Consider the following 16,908-nt stretch of genomic DNA (forward strand, 5'->3'; position numbering starts at 1 on the left):
CCGCCATCTTGGGTCCTGGCAGAAGCCACTTCCGGTCGAGCCGCCATCTTTAGTGTGGTACCCTTAAGGGGCCCCCCCGCCCTTTACAGGGGCGTCTCTTCGGCTGCCTGAATCCGGCCCGGACTCCGACGCCGGCCCCGCGCTTTCCGCGCGATTTTCCGCGGTGCTTCCCGGTGCGAGGACACGGCTGGTGGGGTCAGCGGCGCCGGAGGCGGGCGACTGCTCCGCGACCGGCGGCAGGCATCGGCAGGGACACCTCTCAAAGGGGCCTAGTGCGTCCGCCATCTTGAGTGTGGCGGAAGTGTGACCCGCCCTCTGCAAGGTCCTGGCAGGTTCTAATAAAAACGTCACTTAACGCCGTCCCGAGAGCGCCCAACTGCGCCTTCCTTTCCGAGCCGCCCCCTTGAGAGCGGCACGCGGGCGGCTCGATTCCGACCGTGCCCGCCCGGTGCCCCCCGCCCGGGTCGCGCTGCGACCGCGCCTCTGCTGCCCGGCAAAACCGGCCCCGCCGGGCCGCCCCCCGCGCTGTCATTCCTCGCGGTCGCCGCCCCGCACGGCGCCCACTCCTTTCCATAGCTGTGGCCCCGCTCACGCACGGCCCTGTCCCTCGGCGCTCCGAGCCGCCCTTCGCCCCTCCCCTCCGCTGACAGACCCAGCCCCGCTCGCTCCCGCTCCTTGCCCTTGCCACGCTCGGCAGCCACCGAGGCCGCCGCCCTCTCGGCTCAGCCGGCACCGGGCGGCAGCAGCGCCGCCCAGCTCAGCCCGGGGGCAGGGACAGAGCAGAGGGAAAAGCCGCCTCTGGGCGCTCTGCAGCTCCTGCAGCCCGAGCGTCTCGGCTCCTGGGGCCAGGCGCTTGCTTCTTTCCTTCCTGGAGAAAAACGCCGGCTCGTTATTCTCAAAACCTGCTGATCTCTATTGCCAGTTTATTATATTCCAGTATATGTTAGGGTAGATAGAGAGGCTTTATTTCAAAATTAATCTATACATAAATTAGTATTCGTCGTCAATATATCTAGAAGTGAAAAACTAGGAAGGAGGGGGAGAAAGGTGCGAGAGGAAGGGTCAGGTTTTGGGGGAGAGGAGTGGAGGGTTTGGGGTGAGAGTGAAGGGGGGCGGATGATGACGAAAGAAAGGGGAACGCGGGGAGGAAAGAGGGCTAGCGGAGAGGACAGGAGGGGAGGCCAAAGTCCCCGCGCCTCACCTGGGGAGCCCGGACGCGGGGCCCGCGCCCGCATTGCTCTCTGAGTGAGCAAATGGCTGCGGAAGCGATTCCCGGGGATGGAATCCCTTCGGTCCCGCACACCTGAGCCGCGCCCGCCCCGCCCCGTGCGGGGCCGCTCGTGCCGGGGATGGGGGCGGGACCATCGCTCCCAGGCCCGCCCCGCGCACCTCGGCCCGACCGGCGCTGTCCCCGGCGCTGTCCCCGGCGCTGCGCAGAGCCCGGGGAGTTGAGGCAGGGCCGGGAATGGGGCCGAGGGTTCTGGTTCGGGTCCTGTCGGTGTCCGCAGGGGGTCCCGGGCGGTGCCGCCTCTCCCCTGGAGAGATTCGGGCCGGGATCGCCGCGGGCGGCAGGAGCCGCTCCGGGACGGGCGATGGGGCTGAGCCCGGCGCTGCCGCTCCCGCTCCGGGGTCCCGGGTACGGTCCCGCTGCGGCCGCGGGGAGCCGGGGCGGTGCCGGGGCGGTGCCGGGGCGGTGCCGGGGCGGTGCCGGGGCGGTGCCGGGGCGGTGCCGGGGCGGTGCCGGGGCCGTGCACGGGAGAACGGCGGCGGCGATTGCTTCGGGCTGACTGGAACCGGCCGGGTCGCAGGGACCCCTCTGCCGGCCCCGAAAGCCCCCAAACCCCGCCGCTCCACGCAGTGCCAGGGAATTTTTTTTTCCAGCGTAGGCAGAAAATTCTTTATGAGAAACCCCAAAACTAAAGGATACGGGATCTGGGGGGAGAGGAGAGGTTCTGGTGTAAATTAGAAAAACGCTTTGGGAAAAATAAATCTATGGAACAGCTCATTTCCTCTCCCGGACTGGCTTCTGTGTAATCGGCTGTGATTCCAACTGCTCCGATGGGATTTTCAACCTGTGGGGCTACAATGACTTGCCTGGTGTTAAGCACGACAGAACAGAACGGGAAAGCTCTGGCTCAGGCAGTGGAGCCTCTCAGTAGCGTCCCAAAGGTCCAGCAGTGCCCAGCATCTCTGGATGGAATTTGAGGGGTCCCAGCACAGCCCCTCTGGAGTGTTTCTGCGGAGCTGACACTTCCCAGCATCCCTGACCAGGTTTTGGAGGTCCCAGCACAGGCCCCCCAACACATCCCATTGCTTCTTCAAGTGCCCTTTAACCAGGAGTATTTTTTGGGGTGGGAGCACCCAAAGCCAGCACAGCTGGCCTTAGCCACTTTTTGGGGATCTCTCCTCTTTTTTCCTCACTGAATTCCCACTGTCAAACCCCAGCCTGAGGCTCAGCTCCCAGTCCCCTGCCTCAGTTTCTCCAAGGAACTGGGCTTGGATTTCCCAGTCCAGCAGGGCAGAAATGCTGTTCTCCTTATTGTATATGCTAATTGCAGTAATTGCTTAAGAACTAATTTAAAGAAATTAAAGGAATGAAGAGAAATTAAATAAGAGCTGCCAGCTCCAACCAAGGGCTGCTCAAACCCCTTATCAATGATTTGTTTTAATTAACCAACTCCAACAAACTAATTAACACCACATTGATACAGTATTATTCTTTTAAATTCAGTTACAGATAAATATTGCAGAATGTAAAAACCTTTCTAAACCCAGAAACTCCTTTAAAAGATGTACAGGACACAGCTGCTGAGAAAGCCTTGGGATTCAGGGGGGAAAAAACCCGAAGTTTTCAGTCTTTAGCATCCCCCATTAGGTTGTCATTGGCAGCAAACATGGCTTCAGCCTCAGGAAGGCACAGACAATCAGAGATTTTACAGACCCTGGTCTCACCTCAGCCTTTCAGCAGGTACAATCTGACAGGGAGAGGGAAGAAAATGGGTCAGAATGGACAGCCTACTTCCAGAAAATCATCACAAAGCATTAATTAGAGCTGTAAGAGCTTCCCCAAAGGTTCCTTTCCCTGCAGACTGAGGGCTCAGAGTAGCACTAAGTTGAAGCACAGGCTGGACCTGCCATGGACATGGTGTCACTGGCCCAAGTCATTGCTTCTCTACCCGCCCCCCCCCCCCCTTCTCCCCATGTCCTTTACCCCTTTTATAGCCACAGCCCCACCCAGAACACAACAGGAGGCTCCCAGATGCCTCCTGAGACCCAAATCATTCCAGGTGGGTCAGGACGTTTTTTTCTTCAAGTTCCTGAAATTCAGATGCTTGCCTGGAGAAAAGCAACCATTTCTCACATGTGTGCACTTAGTTTTCTCTGGACACAGCAGCTGTATCAGGGACACGGAACAGAGATGTTAGAAATGCACCACAAGTGTAAGAAGGACTCAGCTGCTGAGTCTCTTCAGGGAGCCAGCTCTGAACCACAGTTTGCTGCCGTCCATGTGCACATTTCAAACTAGATGTGCTGCTTGTCACCAGCAAATCTAGTCCTTTCTATCAAATGTAGAGTTAAACCATGTATTTCATAGTTTATCAAAGACAAGGACCCACTTAGACACCACCTCCAGCTTGATAAACATTGGGTTATTCAACCTCCCACTTCGAACATGAACCAACCTTCAGCTAAAGGGTACTTCATGTCTCTCTTCAGACATCCAGAATGAGGTCTTCTGCTGTTGAGCAGCATTCAAAAACTTGTTAGAGCAGAAACTGCCTCACAAATTACACTGGAGTAATGTAAGCTCCTCTGGCAGGTATGTCAATAACAAAAGGTTTTAGTTACCTGAACAGCAAAGGATAGAAGACCCATCACTACAGGCTAAGCTGGAGCACTGCTTCAAAACAGGGCAGTGAAGGTGGAGGGTAGAAGCTTTTCTAAGAGAAACAGAGCCTACCAATGAGGCAGAATGGGGAAATTAATTCTGAGTTTTTGGAGAAAACTTAACAACTCACAGTAGTAAAATTAAGCAGTATTGGGTAACAAAATAAATAAATAAAGCAAAACAAAACACAAAACACTTTTTGAGATTATTCTTGCTTTATACTACAAGTGCTTGCTTTTATTGAAAAACACGAGGTGGGACAGTCATACTGTGTGAGAAACACTGACAATTAGCCAAATGCACAGAAAACAAACACAACTGAAATATCTGCATTAACACAAAAAAACTGCTGAATAAATTGCTCAAACTTATACCAAGCCTTGCTTAAAGCCACCACCAGCCTGGTTTGGCTTCCTCCTTTTGAAGCTGTAAAACAGCTGACCTTCAACACCTCGTGCAAAAGAATTGTATCTAATGCTGAAAAAAAAGCCCCTTTTTACATCGTATTTTAGCCCTGACCTTGCAAAATAACCCCCACCAAACAAACAAACCACTCCATATAGTTATTGAGTCATTCCTGTCTTTGAGCATGAGTGAAGCTAAGGCTGTGGAGACAAGAAAAAGAAAAATGACTTAATGTTGTTCCTTTGGACACTACAGAATCACACAGGGGTTTTTTATTAGCTTAGCAAAATGCACACCCAGTTCAGTAGATACTGAATAGCAGGGAAGCCAGGAGATAAATGCTTTGCTTTCAGAGGCAAAAATTTAAATAAATATTTACATTAAACCAGAAGTCTACAGATGGGCTGATCAGAAGTCTTTATTAAGAAAAAACCCTGGGGTATCCTCTTAAGAGACAAAGAGGAACTCCTTGGCTGGGACGCAGCCTCGGTCAGCACTGCTTCCCTGCAGCACAGGCACCCAGAGCTCTCTGCTCTTTGACAGTCTCTGCCACGTTCCCACAGGATTACTGGCACAAGTCTCATGCTCACCATTCTCCTGCAGCTCACCATGTATCTGCTGTCAGACTTGCCTATGCAGAGCAGCCACACGGGACTCAATAGTGGTCAGTCTTGTCTCCAGAGCTTTGAATATGGTATCTACCTGCAACCAACCAGGGAAAGGTGCTGGGTCACACACAGAATCTGACAATATAAAGAGCAAGTGTGGATGCCAGAAAGGGCTCGAACCTGATCTCAAACCACCAATTCTTTTGATTTGATTCTTTTCCTGCTACTTTCACACTTTGAAAGGTCACCCAACTCTAACATTCACTGTCCACAGTCTGTAACTTTTTCCAGCCTTGGTAAGTGTCAGAGGCACACTCAGCTTTTGCTGTACAACCTTCAGCTTCCACAGTCAACTTCCTTACAATATTTGCTCCTAACTCTCCCTACCTGCAGTCACAAGATTTTAGTACAGTAAAACATCAACTTGATTTATGATGTAATATTACAATACAAAGTTACAGCAAAAGCATTAAGTCCATTTGCACAAAGGGCAGAAGAGAGATGACCAAAAATTAAGTGAAGATCTGGAGAAGTGAATCAGAACTAATTAGAAACAACATATCAAATTACTGAGACGTGAATAGGAACCTAATGCTGTGCTTGATAAACAGAAAATGCTAATTACCACGAAAATTGAAGGAAAAGTTGCTGAAAATCTTGCATAACACAAGATATCAATGGCATGAAGCAGTCCAGTACATGTTACAATGCACTGAATTGCTCTGGGTGAAATAAACTGTTCTGCAGAAACTACTGAAGCATCTTAAGACTTCACAGAGGTGATTTAAACAAAGAATGGTATAAGGTTCAATCTTACCCTTTGCAGCACCTCTTGCAAGACAGCTCGACTTTCAAGAGTAAGAGGTTCCTCATCAAGAACAGCTTGCTTTTCCGGGGTTCCTAGAATATAGCTGAGATTCCACAGTTTAGATCATGCACGTCCCACTCTGAAGCCAAAAATCCAAATACAGCACTCCTCCAGAACCCTGAGAGACAGCTGTGGATTCCAGAGCTACAGGATACAGTGGAAAATTGCACAGACACCGAGAACAGCACAGCAGCGCTGGCTGGGAGAAGTGGCATGACTGCCCAGGAAAGTGCTGCCATTCTGTGGCCAGGTCAGTGCTTTAGAGAATTTTACTGCCATGGAAAAAACAAAGTATCATGGCTGTGGAATGAAAAAAAACAAAACAAAACCACTGTCCAGAGTACAAGGGTGAACATCCACAGCAATACAGCGAAACAAATGGGAACTTCAGAAAAAAACAGAGACATTAAAACTAGGCCAGATGAACAATCACTGTCTATTAGAACAATGCTTGCATAAAAGAACTCTGGCATGGAGCCTTAAATCAGGATATAGTTATTAAAGAATACTTTAAGACCACTTTTAGGTGCTATAAACCAATAAAACCCATGCACACCTTCATTTCCTAGACAGATTTTAAGATGGCTGAGCGAGAGTCTCAAGCACATACTCAGCTGTCAGATTTGCCTTTGCAAGGACAAAGCAGATGTGGCCAGTACAGGTCAGACCCACCCCAAGTTCTGAGCCCCTCTGGCCATGCTTCCTGCTGATAATGCTGACCCCTACCAGGCTCCAGCCAGGCCTATTTGGTGCTTGGTTTGTGTCCTCTTCTGATCAAATGAGAAGGAACCCCCCTGTGCTATGTACCTGGTGATATTTTCTTGGCTGGAATGCAACATCTCATACAAAAGGCAGACCTGGTATTTTTTTTTTTGTTTTTTTCTAGGATTTGCCTAACACAGGTGATGTTCCTCACAATTGAGCACTATGATGCCAACAGCAGCAATGCAGAAAGCAGCTCTGGGACAGAGCAGCAGAAACAGCTACCTCTAGACTTGTCAGAGATATAACAGGAGCACCCTCAGTGTGATGCCTGATGAGTGGAGCTGGTAGGCTGATCCATAAACATTCTGCATTTACCTTTCAACAGAGTCAATACTGAAACAGAACAAATCTCTCTTGTAGTCGAGATGCCTTGAGGTGCACCTGTAGATGCTGCCAAGTGTCCTTGAGCAGCCAGAGCAGAATAAGGTTTCTACCATGCTGTAAGCAAGAAATAACATTTATTCAGGAGAAAATAAAAGGAAGCACCTCTCGCCATCCCTTTGCTAAAAAAATTCATGCATTAGAATTTTTTAGAGCATTCATTCTTGCTTTACACAGTGTAAATTACGAGCACTCATCTTTCACCCTGAATTTGCAACAGCTCCTCGGGCTGACCTCAGCAAGACCAATAGAGTCGCTACACTGAGGAAAGGACCTTAAAGTTCATCCCGTTCCACCCCTTGCCATGGGCAGGGACACTTCCACTAGCCCAGCTTGCTCCAAGCCCGGTCCAACTCAGCCTTGGGCACTTCCAGGGGATCCAGGGGCAGCCACAGCTTCTCTGGGCACCCTGTGCCAGGGCTTCCCCACCCTCACAGGGAAAAACTTCTTCCTAATATTTCATCTAAACCAGCCTTCCTTCATCCTAAGGCCATTCCCCTTGTCTATCATGACATGCCCTTGTGAGAAGTCCCTCAAGCACCTTGTGCAGACCACCCCAGATAAGCGTTCCAGGGGCTCTGGGGGGCACACGAGCACCGCGGGCCCTTTACCGGGCCTGTCCTCAGCGCCTCCCCCGGGAACCCCCGACTCCCCCGGGACTGCGCTCAGCCAGGACCGGCCCTCACCATCCGCACTCGCCGGGGAGCTTGGAGACCTTCCGCTCCGGGTCCACGGCGACGCTGGCGGCCGCACCTGCAGCGGGAGGGAGGGAAGGAAGGAGGGGTGGAGGGATGCGGGCAGCGACCGCGGGGGCGCGCCGGGGTGGCAGGGCCGGCACTCACTGCGCAGCAGGATGCAGCCGCCCTCCTCGTCATTGAACACCCAGCTCGACGTGTCGCCCACGGGCCGCCTGCAGCCGGAGCACATGAACACCATGGGCATGGGGGCCGCGCCCGCCTGCCCTTCTCGCTGCTGCTCTTGCTGCTGCTCGGCCCGGCCGCCGCCCGGCTCCAGCAGCGACAGCGAGCACTCCAGCTCCGGGCACAGCGCCATCGCGTCCCGCCCGCCCGCCGAGGGACCGGCAGTGACGCCGGACACCGCCCCGGAACCGCCCGCCCGCCAAGGGCCGCCCCGCGGCCCGGCCCGCTCCGCCCGCGGGGCGCTGCGGCTGTGGCGCGTCAGCGAGACAGGGCGGAGGGTGCGGTCAGCCCCGTACATTATTTGTATATGAAGCGTTTTATCAAGTCTCACCTAATTCAGAGACTCTCCTGAGTTGGAGGGGCCCCACAAGAATCATCCAGTCCAACTCCTGGCCCCGCACCCCTGACACCCCAACAATCCCACCCTGGGCATCCCTGGCAGCGGGGTCCAAACGCTCCTGGAGCTCTGGCAGCCTCGGGGCCATTCCCTGGGGAGCCTGGGCAGTGCCCAGCACCCTCTGGGGTGCTGATATCCAACACAAACCTGATATCCAACATAAACACCTCCAGACACGGCTCCAGCCGTTCGCTGGATCCTGTCCCAGGGAGCAGAGAACGGAGCTGCCCCTCGGGAGGAGCTGCAGCCCCCGGTGAGCTCTGACCTCAGTCTCCTCCAGGCTGAATAGGTCAAGTGCCCTCAGCCACCCCTTGTGTGGCCCCTCCAGACCCCAGCCCTTTCCATCAAGATACGTTCAGGGATGTCTTTCAGCCTAGCTGTGCTCAGGAGCTCCCAGGACCAGTGCACTGCTCTGAGGGCAGCGTTTGTGACCCAGCTGGCACTTGTCCACCCTATCCCTAGGTTACATGGCACCCATCTCAGTTTAAAACATGCTGAGGAATAACATGAGTGTCCAGCAGGAAGCAAGCATTGCATTTTCAGGGCTGCTCTTACATCTCTGCCGTACACTAATACTCATTGCTGCTAGATGGTTTCAGTCCCAAGGCAGTCCTTGAGCTGCGGGACCCCGGAGTGATTGGCACAGACATCAGTTGTGCAATTCTCTTTCTGAGGGCGCTGAAGTACAATGAAGCACAGGAGTGGGTCGGAGTTCTGAGCTGGCTTAAAAGGCACCACTGACATGGCTAACAGAACAAACTCCTCTGAGTATTTCTGGTCTTATGAATATTACTGGGATTACATAGATCCAATTCCAGTAGATGGAAGCAAGTTGAAGGTTAATAAATGTAAGTATTGTGGAGTAGTAGGTGCTAATCTAGCACAGGGAAAATGTTGCATAGCTTGTCTCACTGACCTGGTTTTGCTTCCTTGCAGTAGAGTCCATGCCAGTGCGTGGTTGTGGGAATGGGTGTCTGCCTTCAGGATGGCTAATTACTAACACACTAACTCTGGGCTTTGTCTTACAGTATTTGAAGCTATAAGACTGCTGACACTAACTCTTCTTTAGAAGGATAGATTTTTATTGAGTCATTTGCTAAGGGGAAAGTTGATGACTTGCAAATCTGTAGTGTGGAGTGCTAGTTACCTGTGTGCTATTGTCACCACGTTTGCTGAAAGAGCAGAGGTTTTCATAAAAATACTATGTTTTCATCTTGGGATAAGGCTGACATTGCAACTGGTAAACATGCAGAGCTTTAGTAAAGGAAATATATGTTTCCACCAGCCAGGAACAACAAGCTGCAAACATATTTTTTTACCTTTCCTCCTTTGATTTAGCGCTGCTGAACTAATAAAGTAATAATATCCCTTATTGTGAAAATGCTTTACTCCTGTGGAAACTGATTCTGCCGGGCTTTGCAGTTTATTTTCAAAAGATATGAAGTAGCATTCACCCAACTCGCCTTGCAATAGCTTGTTCCATTTCACACCTGGCTTTGCACAGTAGAACAGCAGTGTCTTTTTATGGGTACTTATAGTGGCAAATAATTTGGGGTTTTCTAATGTAACTGCACTGGTTAGGTTTTGCTAAGATAAAATGACAAGCTACGTCACAGTAAATTAACTGAGGGCAGTGGATGGACTGACAAAGACCAAGGAAGAGCAGGTAGGGTGTGTTGGAGTCACTTATGCTCCAGGCAGTGTTTTCCCTAGATTTCTGTCAAGCCTCTACCTGTGGTTGTATCTTCAGTTAATTAACAAAGTTACGGGCTTTACTCATTGCTGTTTAGTTTACTGAAGATGGCTGCAATTGTTCAGATGCGGTTTCAGAGATTAAAATTGTTTTTCCCAAGGTTATTGCAGTGAAATTATTATATAATACAGGAAAATGTGATGGCCTTTCAGAATATCTTCATGTCTTTCTCATTAACAATGCCTTTCTGATGGTGAAGCTTGAACTGGCCTGTGTTAGGAGCTGCTTGTGCTTCGCTTGCTTGGACAGCAATAGGAAAAGGGAGCAGAAATGTAGTCTGCACCACCTCTAGAAAAGCTTTTCTGTGCATTCAGATCAGTCAAAGGTTTATTGCCTCCAAACTTAGAGCACCACATCTTAAAGAAAGTGGTGTGAATATCCACAGCCTTCCATGTAGAAAATCTTGCTCTCTAATGCTATAGAGCAACATTTGGTGCTGCTGGGACCAGGCAGGTTATGAGCAGCTCCTCTGATTCTCTTTATTTTAAAGTTAGGGCAGATTATTACCCCCTAAATTCCACCACGGAACTCCAAACTGCTTAGCTAAGCTATTTAAACACATGCACACACACATGCACAAAAAGTGATGGTAAAATTTAGCAATAGGAAAGCTTTTTATAGATTGGTAAAATATGTTATTCCAGTTAAAAAAAAAAAAAAAATCCTAATTGTGGAATTTAGACCCAGGAAATTTTGGTTCAAGCTCCACCTGAGACCTGGAGCCAATTTATTTAGCTTCAGTGAATTCCATGAAATGTATTAAAAACTGTTTTTAAAAGATGAAGCCAAAATAGCTCTAATAGGGAATGCCATAAATCCAAACTCTTAATTGCTGTCCCAGTGGCTTGGAACCTTTCAAAACTTTGGGCTTTTCAAAATGTCCCTGGGCCACGAGCTTGCTTTTTGGAGCTGTGGTTGGCCAGTAGCACCCTGTTGCTTTTTCCCATAATAAGTTTGGGAAGAGCGGGTCAGAGCATCAGGCTTCATGTGCTAATTTAGCATCTTCTGAACTAAAGCTCATTGAAACTTTCATTAACAGAGGAAGAATAAAATAAGCTGCCCCTCCCCATTGATATTTCTCAGTAGCACAGCCAAAAGTCAGGTTTTTGATAAGGGTGCAGCTGGACCAGCTCTAGTTTTGTGTTTAAAAGGAGCTGGGCTAATTCCCTTAATCTCTTTGTGGCTTTGATGCCGACACATACTGAACTTTTTCACAAAGAAACACTCAATCAAACATACTGGACTTGTTTCAAAGAACACAATGTTTCTGTCCTTTCAGAGGGAAGATTTATTTTATCTTGGTCAATATTTGTCTCTGGAGTCAGTGACCCTTCTTTTTCACCTCCTCTGAAGTGAGTCGCCGGCTGTGAATCCAGGGCAGAGCACCCAAACTTCCCAAGGCCACCACCACCACCACAGAGATCCCAGGAAGGAGCATTTTTGAAACAGTGGCCAAATGTGCTGTGGGGGCAGGAGTGGATTCAGCCCCTCCCTCAGTGAGCCCACGGCTCAGGCAATAATTGGCACAGCACTGTAGCCTTCATGAAAGAGCAGCTCCCTTTGCTCCCCCAGCCACCTCACACTCCCACTAAACCAACTGTGGCCACACTTTGGCACTGGGAATCCTCTCGTTCCTTAAATAAACCATTTGCTCCTGGTAAAGCAGGCAGCGTCTTGCAGTATTTTATGGTGGTTGCAGAGGCACTGCAGCTGAACAGGGCAAGGGGCACATTCTCTTCCACTGCACTGATGTCCTGGGAGAGTCACAGGCACTTTGCAACAAACTTCCCTTGCTATTTCTCTTGGTATAAAATGCTTTCAAGGCTGGAATTCCCTCCCTGAGGGCCTCTCCTTAAAGATCCTGCAGGATTTGGCAGTAACAGCTCAGGCTTGAGCACCACACTGCTTCCTGCACTGTGGTTGTGTCAAAGGAACCATATTCAAATATCTGCACAGTTCTAGTCACCAGAACACTCTCTAGAGGCTTTTCCCAACCCCTCCCTCATTCCTGTTACCATTAACTATTAGGAGGCTCCCGAGACCTTTAACAAATTGGCACTTAGAGTCCTCTCTCTCTAAAAGGAGAAACTGAGTGAATCAAATGGCACACCTCTATTAGAGATGATAAATCATCTTGCTGTGTTTTATTTTTGCCATGGTAGCAGTGACAGAATTACTGTGCTGTGTCCACAGACTCCATCGTCATTGCCTTTTGGGTCGGCCTTGCTGCATTTGTGATGTTTCTTTTCCTTATTTTACTGTGTATGTCCTGCTCTGGATCAACCCCAGCAAAGTAAGTACAACCAGACATAAAGTAAGTAGATACTGGTGTGAAAAACTAACCTGCAGGGAACATTCACTGCCTTGGGTGATCCAGCAACGACATACAATGTTTATAACTGCACAAAGGTATACTTTCTCTGTCAGTATTTGGTTGGAGTGTCTCTTGACCCACTGCTCCTCCTTATCTGGTCAGGACACAGAAAATTCAGCTCAGCAGGTTGGGCAGAGATTCAGGATTAGGTCACAAACAAGCAGAGGGAAACAGAAGTCAAAAGGAGCATTAATATTCTCATGTATTGGCACCCTAGGGCCTCTGGCATGCTCACAGAAGGTAACAAAAACAATTTTAAAAGGCAGTTTACCCAAATAAACCACAAAGCAGGAAGCAGACTAACAACACAACAGACATGGAAATGGACATGAAATTGCAGGGTAACAGAGGCATGTCCGCACAAATTTACTGTTCCAAAAAAACTGGCAGGAGAAGTCTGTATACATGAAAATTTCAGAGTGTTTGGAAGACTTAAACAAAGTACTGATTTTTAAAGTTTTTTCACTATTTCATCCTGTTACTGAGCAAAATACTTGGCTTAAAAATACACATATTTATGCCTGATGTATTCAATTCTGACCATCAAAGGAGCTATTGCGAACAAGGCAAGTCTAGAAATGTTTTCTGGAGTGCCCAGAAATCATTAATGAAAACCAGTATTCGATGAGGTTTGTTTAGGCTTTGAAACCATCCTATCTTATAATTTTTCTAGGCTGAAAACATACTGTAAGCAAACAATTTTACGACTGAAGAAACTATTAAACCCAGTCACACACAAAACTTGTCCTTTTTGATTGAGTTCTGTGTGTTTTTTAAGCCCCCACTTCCATTCCACTTCTCCCAATTCCAGCACCGAAACCCAGTGAAGTGCCTGAAAGAAGCCACAAGTATAAACTTGCACCCCCCCTGCCCTGTCATCCTCTCTGCTGTGTCAACCACCCACTACCCTTGGCATGACAGTCATCCAATATCTGCATGGAAACCTTATGTCTCTTTTCTTAAGATAATTCTGATAAACTCACCCAACAAATGCATGCTCATGTCACCGGTCAAGGCTGGAGAACTTTTACCTTCACCATTTCTGTACTCATCCATCTCTGTCAAGCTCAGGGACATGCAGGACCCCGTGTCCTCTCCCAGCTCGCCCAGTGAGAGGAGGCAGCTTCTCTGGGCACCCTGTGCCAGGGCCTCCCCATCCTCCCAGCCAGGAATTCCTTCCCAATATCCCATCCATCCCTGCCCTCTGGCAGTGGAAGCCATTCCCCCTGTCCTGTCCCTCCAGCCCTTATCCCATGTCCCTCTCCAGCTCTCCTGGAGCCCCTTTAGGCCCTGGAAGGGGCTCTGAGCTCTCCCTGGAGCCTTCTCTTCTCCAGGTGAGCACCCCCAGCTCCCCAGCCTGGCTCCAGAGCAGAGGGGCTCCAGCCCTGGGAGCAGCTTGGGCTTGTCCTCTCGGCTTGTTCCGACAGCTCCGCGTATTTCTTGTGCTGTACCCCAGGGCTGGGGCAGCTCTTCAGGTGGGGTCCCACCTGAGCAGGGGAGAGGGGCAGAAGTCTCCCTCCCCTGGCAGAACCCCCCTGCTACCTCTTTTGATGCAGGGTTGATGCAATTTTGGCTACGTATGACACTCATCTCTTCCCCCACTGTGTAACACCAAGGGTTTACTCTCTTGGCAAGGGCACACCACCCTCCACAGCAGAGTCCCTTGTTCTTACCTGCACATCTGCACAGAAACAAGTCACTGTCAAAGTGTCTTCCAAAAGGCCTTTGCGACAACTCTGTTTACTTATGCCACAGTTTAATCCTTAGACACTGAGAGGTCGTGGACCTGAATCCATGATGTGATTGCACCACACACTTCTCTGCAATACCGAATAACTGGGTGCCAAGTTTGATGGGTGAGTTCGGGAGAGGGGGGAAGGCCAATGCCTGTGCAAGCCCTGCAGTGAGGAATCCATGTCCCAGTCCCTTTTGTCAGCACTGCACTATCCCACAGAAATAAGACAAAAGGTCTGGAGCATGGGACCAATGATTTCAAACCCATTAGCCTGCCAAGGCAGCTGATGATCACATTGCTGGGATCCAGAGCATTAACATTTGCTTCAATAATAATAATCATCATCATCATCATCATCATCATCATCACCATCCAAAACGATACAGAAAAGTAAGGGTTTGTGGCTGGAGAAAGTTCCTGGCCAAGGCTGGAACTTCACACAGTGGAAGGAGGACAGGGTGAGCTCCTTCCCGGTGTCCCATGCATTTCACTGGAGGCTGTGCATTCCTGATAGCCGTGCACAACACAAATCTTCTGGCTATCACTCTCCTACCAGACTGTAATGTTGGAGAAAAACCCAAGCTGGATGCCCAGAGAGCTGGATCTGCATGTCTCATGCCTCATCCATGTTTCTTGCTCTCGGAGAGGCTCAATTCAGGGCCCCTGGGCTCCTGGGCTCCCTGCTGGCTCCAGACAGATCTCTTGCAGTAAGAAAGCCCATTCAGTATTTGGATGTGGTGCATGACCACCCTCATTGTAAATCACAGATGTGTAGCTGCCTTTATCCTTCAAATCACACTTCCCTCAAAAAAGGACATCACTCACAGCACTGCCTAAGAGTGACCTGGCTTGACCAGGTTGGTCTCATTGGCTACTGGGACACTGGAACTCTTCCATCCTCCTCCAGCATCCCTGCTGTTCCAGGGATGGTTAACAATTAACAGAGCTGGCCAGAGTTCTCCTCAGACAGTCCCCAGGTCTCTGGGATGCAAGTTCTCCAGCTGATTTTAAAATGTGGATAGCTAGCTGGTGGTGTGTAGCTACTTGATAGACTGGAAAGGAAACATCCTGTTTTGGTAAGAGTTTTTTTTCTTGCTTCTGTCAAACAAAGAGGAGAGATGTCTTGAATACACCTGCAGCACAATAAAGAAAATGCCAAACCTGCCTACCTGCTGGGCCTGTTGGTGAGACTTTTGGGGTCTGTTTCTGCTTTTTGAATTACCATTATGCAAAATCCCTGTTGAGTTAGTCTTCTCAGGCACAGATATTTTAAGCTTTCATTAGCAATAAATATAAATTTCAGATTATAAAGTTTCTATTTTTCTTTCTCCCAAGTATTAAAAAGAATTATTTTCTTTTTAATCCCATTTATTTTATCTTGCTTTTTGGATTTTGTTTCGTTAGGTTTGTCAGCCACTGAAACACTGGCTTTTAGTCTAAGACGTCTTCTTTCTCCCCTCTGAAGCTATGGCTCCAGGACATCAAGGCAGCTTTTCAAAAATTTTCCATTTCTGTTCTCACTTTTGGGTTACATTTTTCTCCCCACTGTAATTTTCCTCCCCACCTTTGAAGCCCTAAGGATACAGCAGTAGATGAGATATTGTCTTCAGCCCTGTTATGTGGAACTAATTGCTTCTAGGCCAGGACTCATCAGCTATTCTTTAAGGGTGAAGCTTGGGAAGCAACTGGGAAGAGGAGGCAGGAACCTGCAGTTCTCCTATCATTCCATCCACCCCACCACTAGTTTGTTTTTCTGGCAGAACCACACCTCTTTTAGCTGTTATGGTTTGTACACCAGAAGTTTCCTCCTGCCCTATCCATATCTGCTCCTTTTTAGGTCTGTCCCATTTCCTTGCTCAGTTCCCCACCAGCACTTAGAGCTGTGTCTTGTCTTTTCCCAACCCCAGAATCAGGCAGTCTCTCCCAAATATCTTGTTCTTGCCCTCGGTGACACCCATTCACAATCACTGGAAGCGCTTATCGCTCTTCTCTTTCCCAGGAGCAGCTGTGGCAGTTCCCTTCACCCTTGGTACAGAGCAAGTCATAGCAAAGTTTCCAGTTTCCTCTTTAAAAATCCACCTCAAGAACTGAGTTAAGGGCTGGACTGAAGGTCCCATCTTGAGGGGGAAGCGGAGTCCTATCAGCGGAGCCCGGCTCCCCTTGGCTGAACTCGGCGCTTCTCGGTCGGTTCTCTCACCTGTCGGTATCTGGCTTTATGACTGTCTTGTTTGTAAAGACACCTCCTCTCATTCCTTTCAGCACGGCTACGAACGGCAGTGCAGGGTCGGGCAGGAGTTCATTAGGCAGTGACTGCGCTCGCGCTAATTAATGGTCACGAGAGCAGCCAGAGCAGCTCCCCGGGCGAAGCGCTTGCCACTGGAATGTGTTGGAATCACTGTGCGATCCCAGCGGTTCGAAGTTTGGGAATGCTGTGGGACATGTTCAAGGTGTCATTAATGTATTTTTTATAAAGCCACCAAGGAGTGGTGGAAGAAAATAAATAATATTGCTTATCTGTCGGTGTCTTTGCCTTTTGTGATGTTGGCTGGTTCCAAGGGGGTAAATCAACTTCACGTGGAGCTTTTGCTGCTGTTCTCGCTCGTGTGCTGGGATTCAGCAGAGTCCTTGTCCCTTTACACATCAGGAAATGCAAGTTCGGCTGAATTTCAGTTCGGCTGGGCTCGGCTGAGCTCGGTTCTGCTCGGTTCAGTTCAGCGGGGCTTTTCGGGGTCCGGCCGAACTCGGGTCAGCTTGGCTGAGCTTGGCCGGGGTCGTCTGAGCTCGTCTGAGGTCACCCAGCTCGGTTTGGTTCG

The 16,908-nt window shown here is 49.5% G+C and overlaps 2 protein-coding genes across 2 annotated transcripts; one reads left to right on the forward strand and one right to left on the reverse strand.

Annotated features, from left to right (window-relative positions):
* Nucleotides 1-4,085: 4,085 nt before the first annotated feature.
* MIS18A (MIS18 kinetochore protein A) lies at nucleotides 4,086-8,005 on the reverse strand. Its single transcript, XM_048295074.1, has 6 exons — nucleotides 7,759-8,005; nucleotides 7,603-7,669; nucleotides 6,851-6,973; nucleotides 5,720-5,813; nucleotides 4,926-4,996; nucleotides 4,086-4,494 (listed from the first exon to the last, which is right to left on the reverse strand). The coding sequence occupies exons 1-6, from the start codon at nucleotides 7,967-7,969 to the stop codon at nucleotides 4,461-4,463; spliced, it is 600 nt and encodes a 199-aa protein (XP_048151031.1). The 5' UTR covers nucleotides 7,970-8,005; the 3' UTR covers nucleotides 4,086-4,460.
* Nucleotides 8,006-8,900: 895 nt separating this feature from the next.
* On the forward strand, nucleotides 8,901-16,610 carry LOC125322116 (melanocortin 2 receptor accessory protein). Its single transcript, XM_048295725.1, has 3 exons — nucleotides 8,901-9,081; nucleotides 12,180-12,279; nucleotides 16,355-16,610. The coding sequence occupies exons 1-3, from the start codon at nucleotides 8,976-8,978 to the stop codon at nucleotides 16,422-16,424; spliced, it is 276 nt and encodes a 91-aa protein (XP_048151682.1). The 5' UTR covers nucleotides 8,901-8,975; the 3' UTR covers nucleotides 16,425-16,610.
* Nucleotides 16,611-16,908: the final 298 nt, after the last annotated feature.

The sequence above is a fragment of the Corvus hawaiiensis genome, chromosome 2 (genome assembly GCF_020740725.1).
Source record: "Corvus hawaiiensis isolate bCorHaw1 chromosome 2, bCorHaw1.pri.cur, whole genome shotgun sequence".
Taxonomy (NCBI): Eukaryota; Metazoa; Chordata; class Aves; order Passeriformes; family Corvidae; genus Corvus; species Corvus hawaiiensis.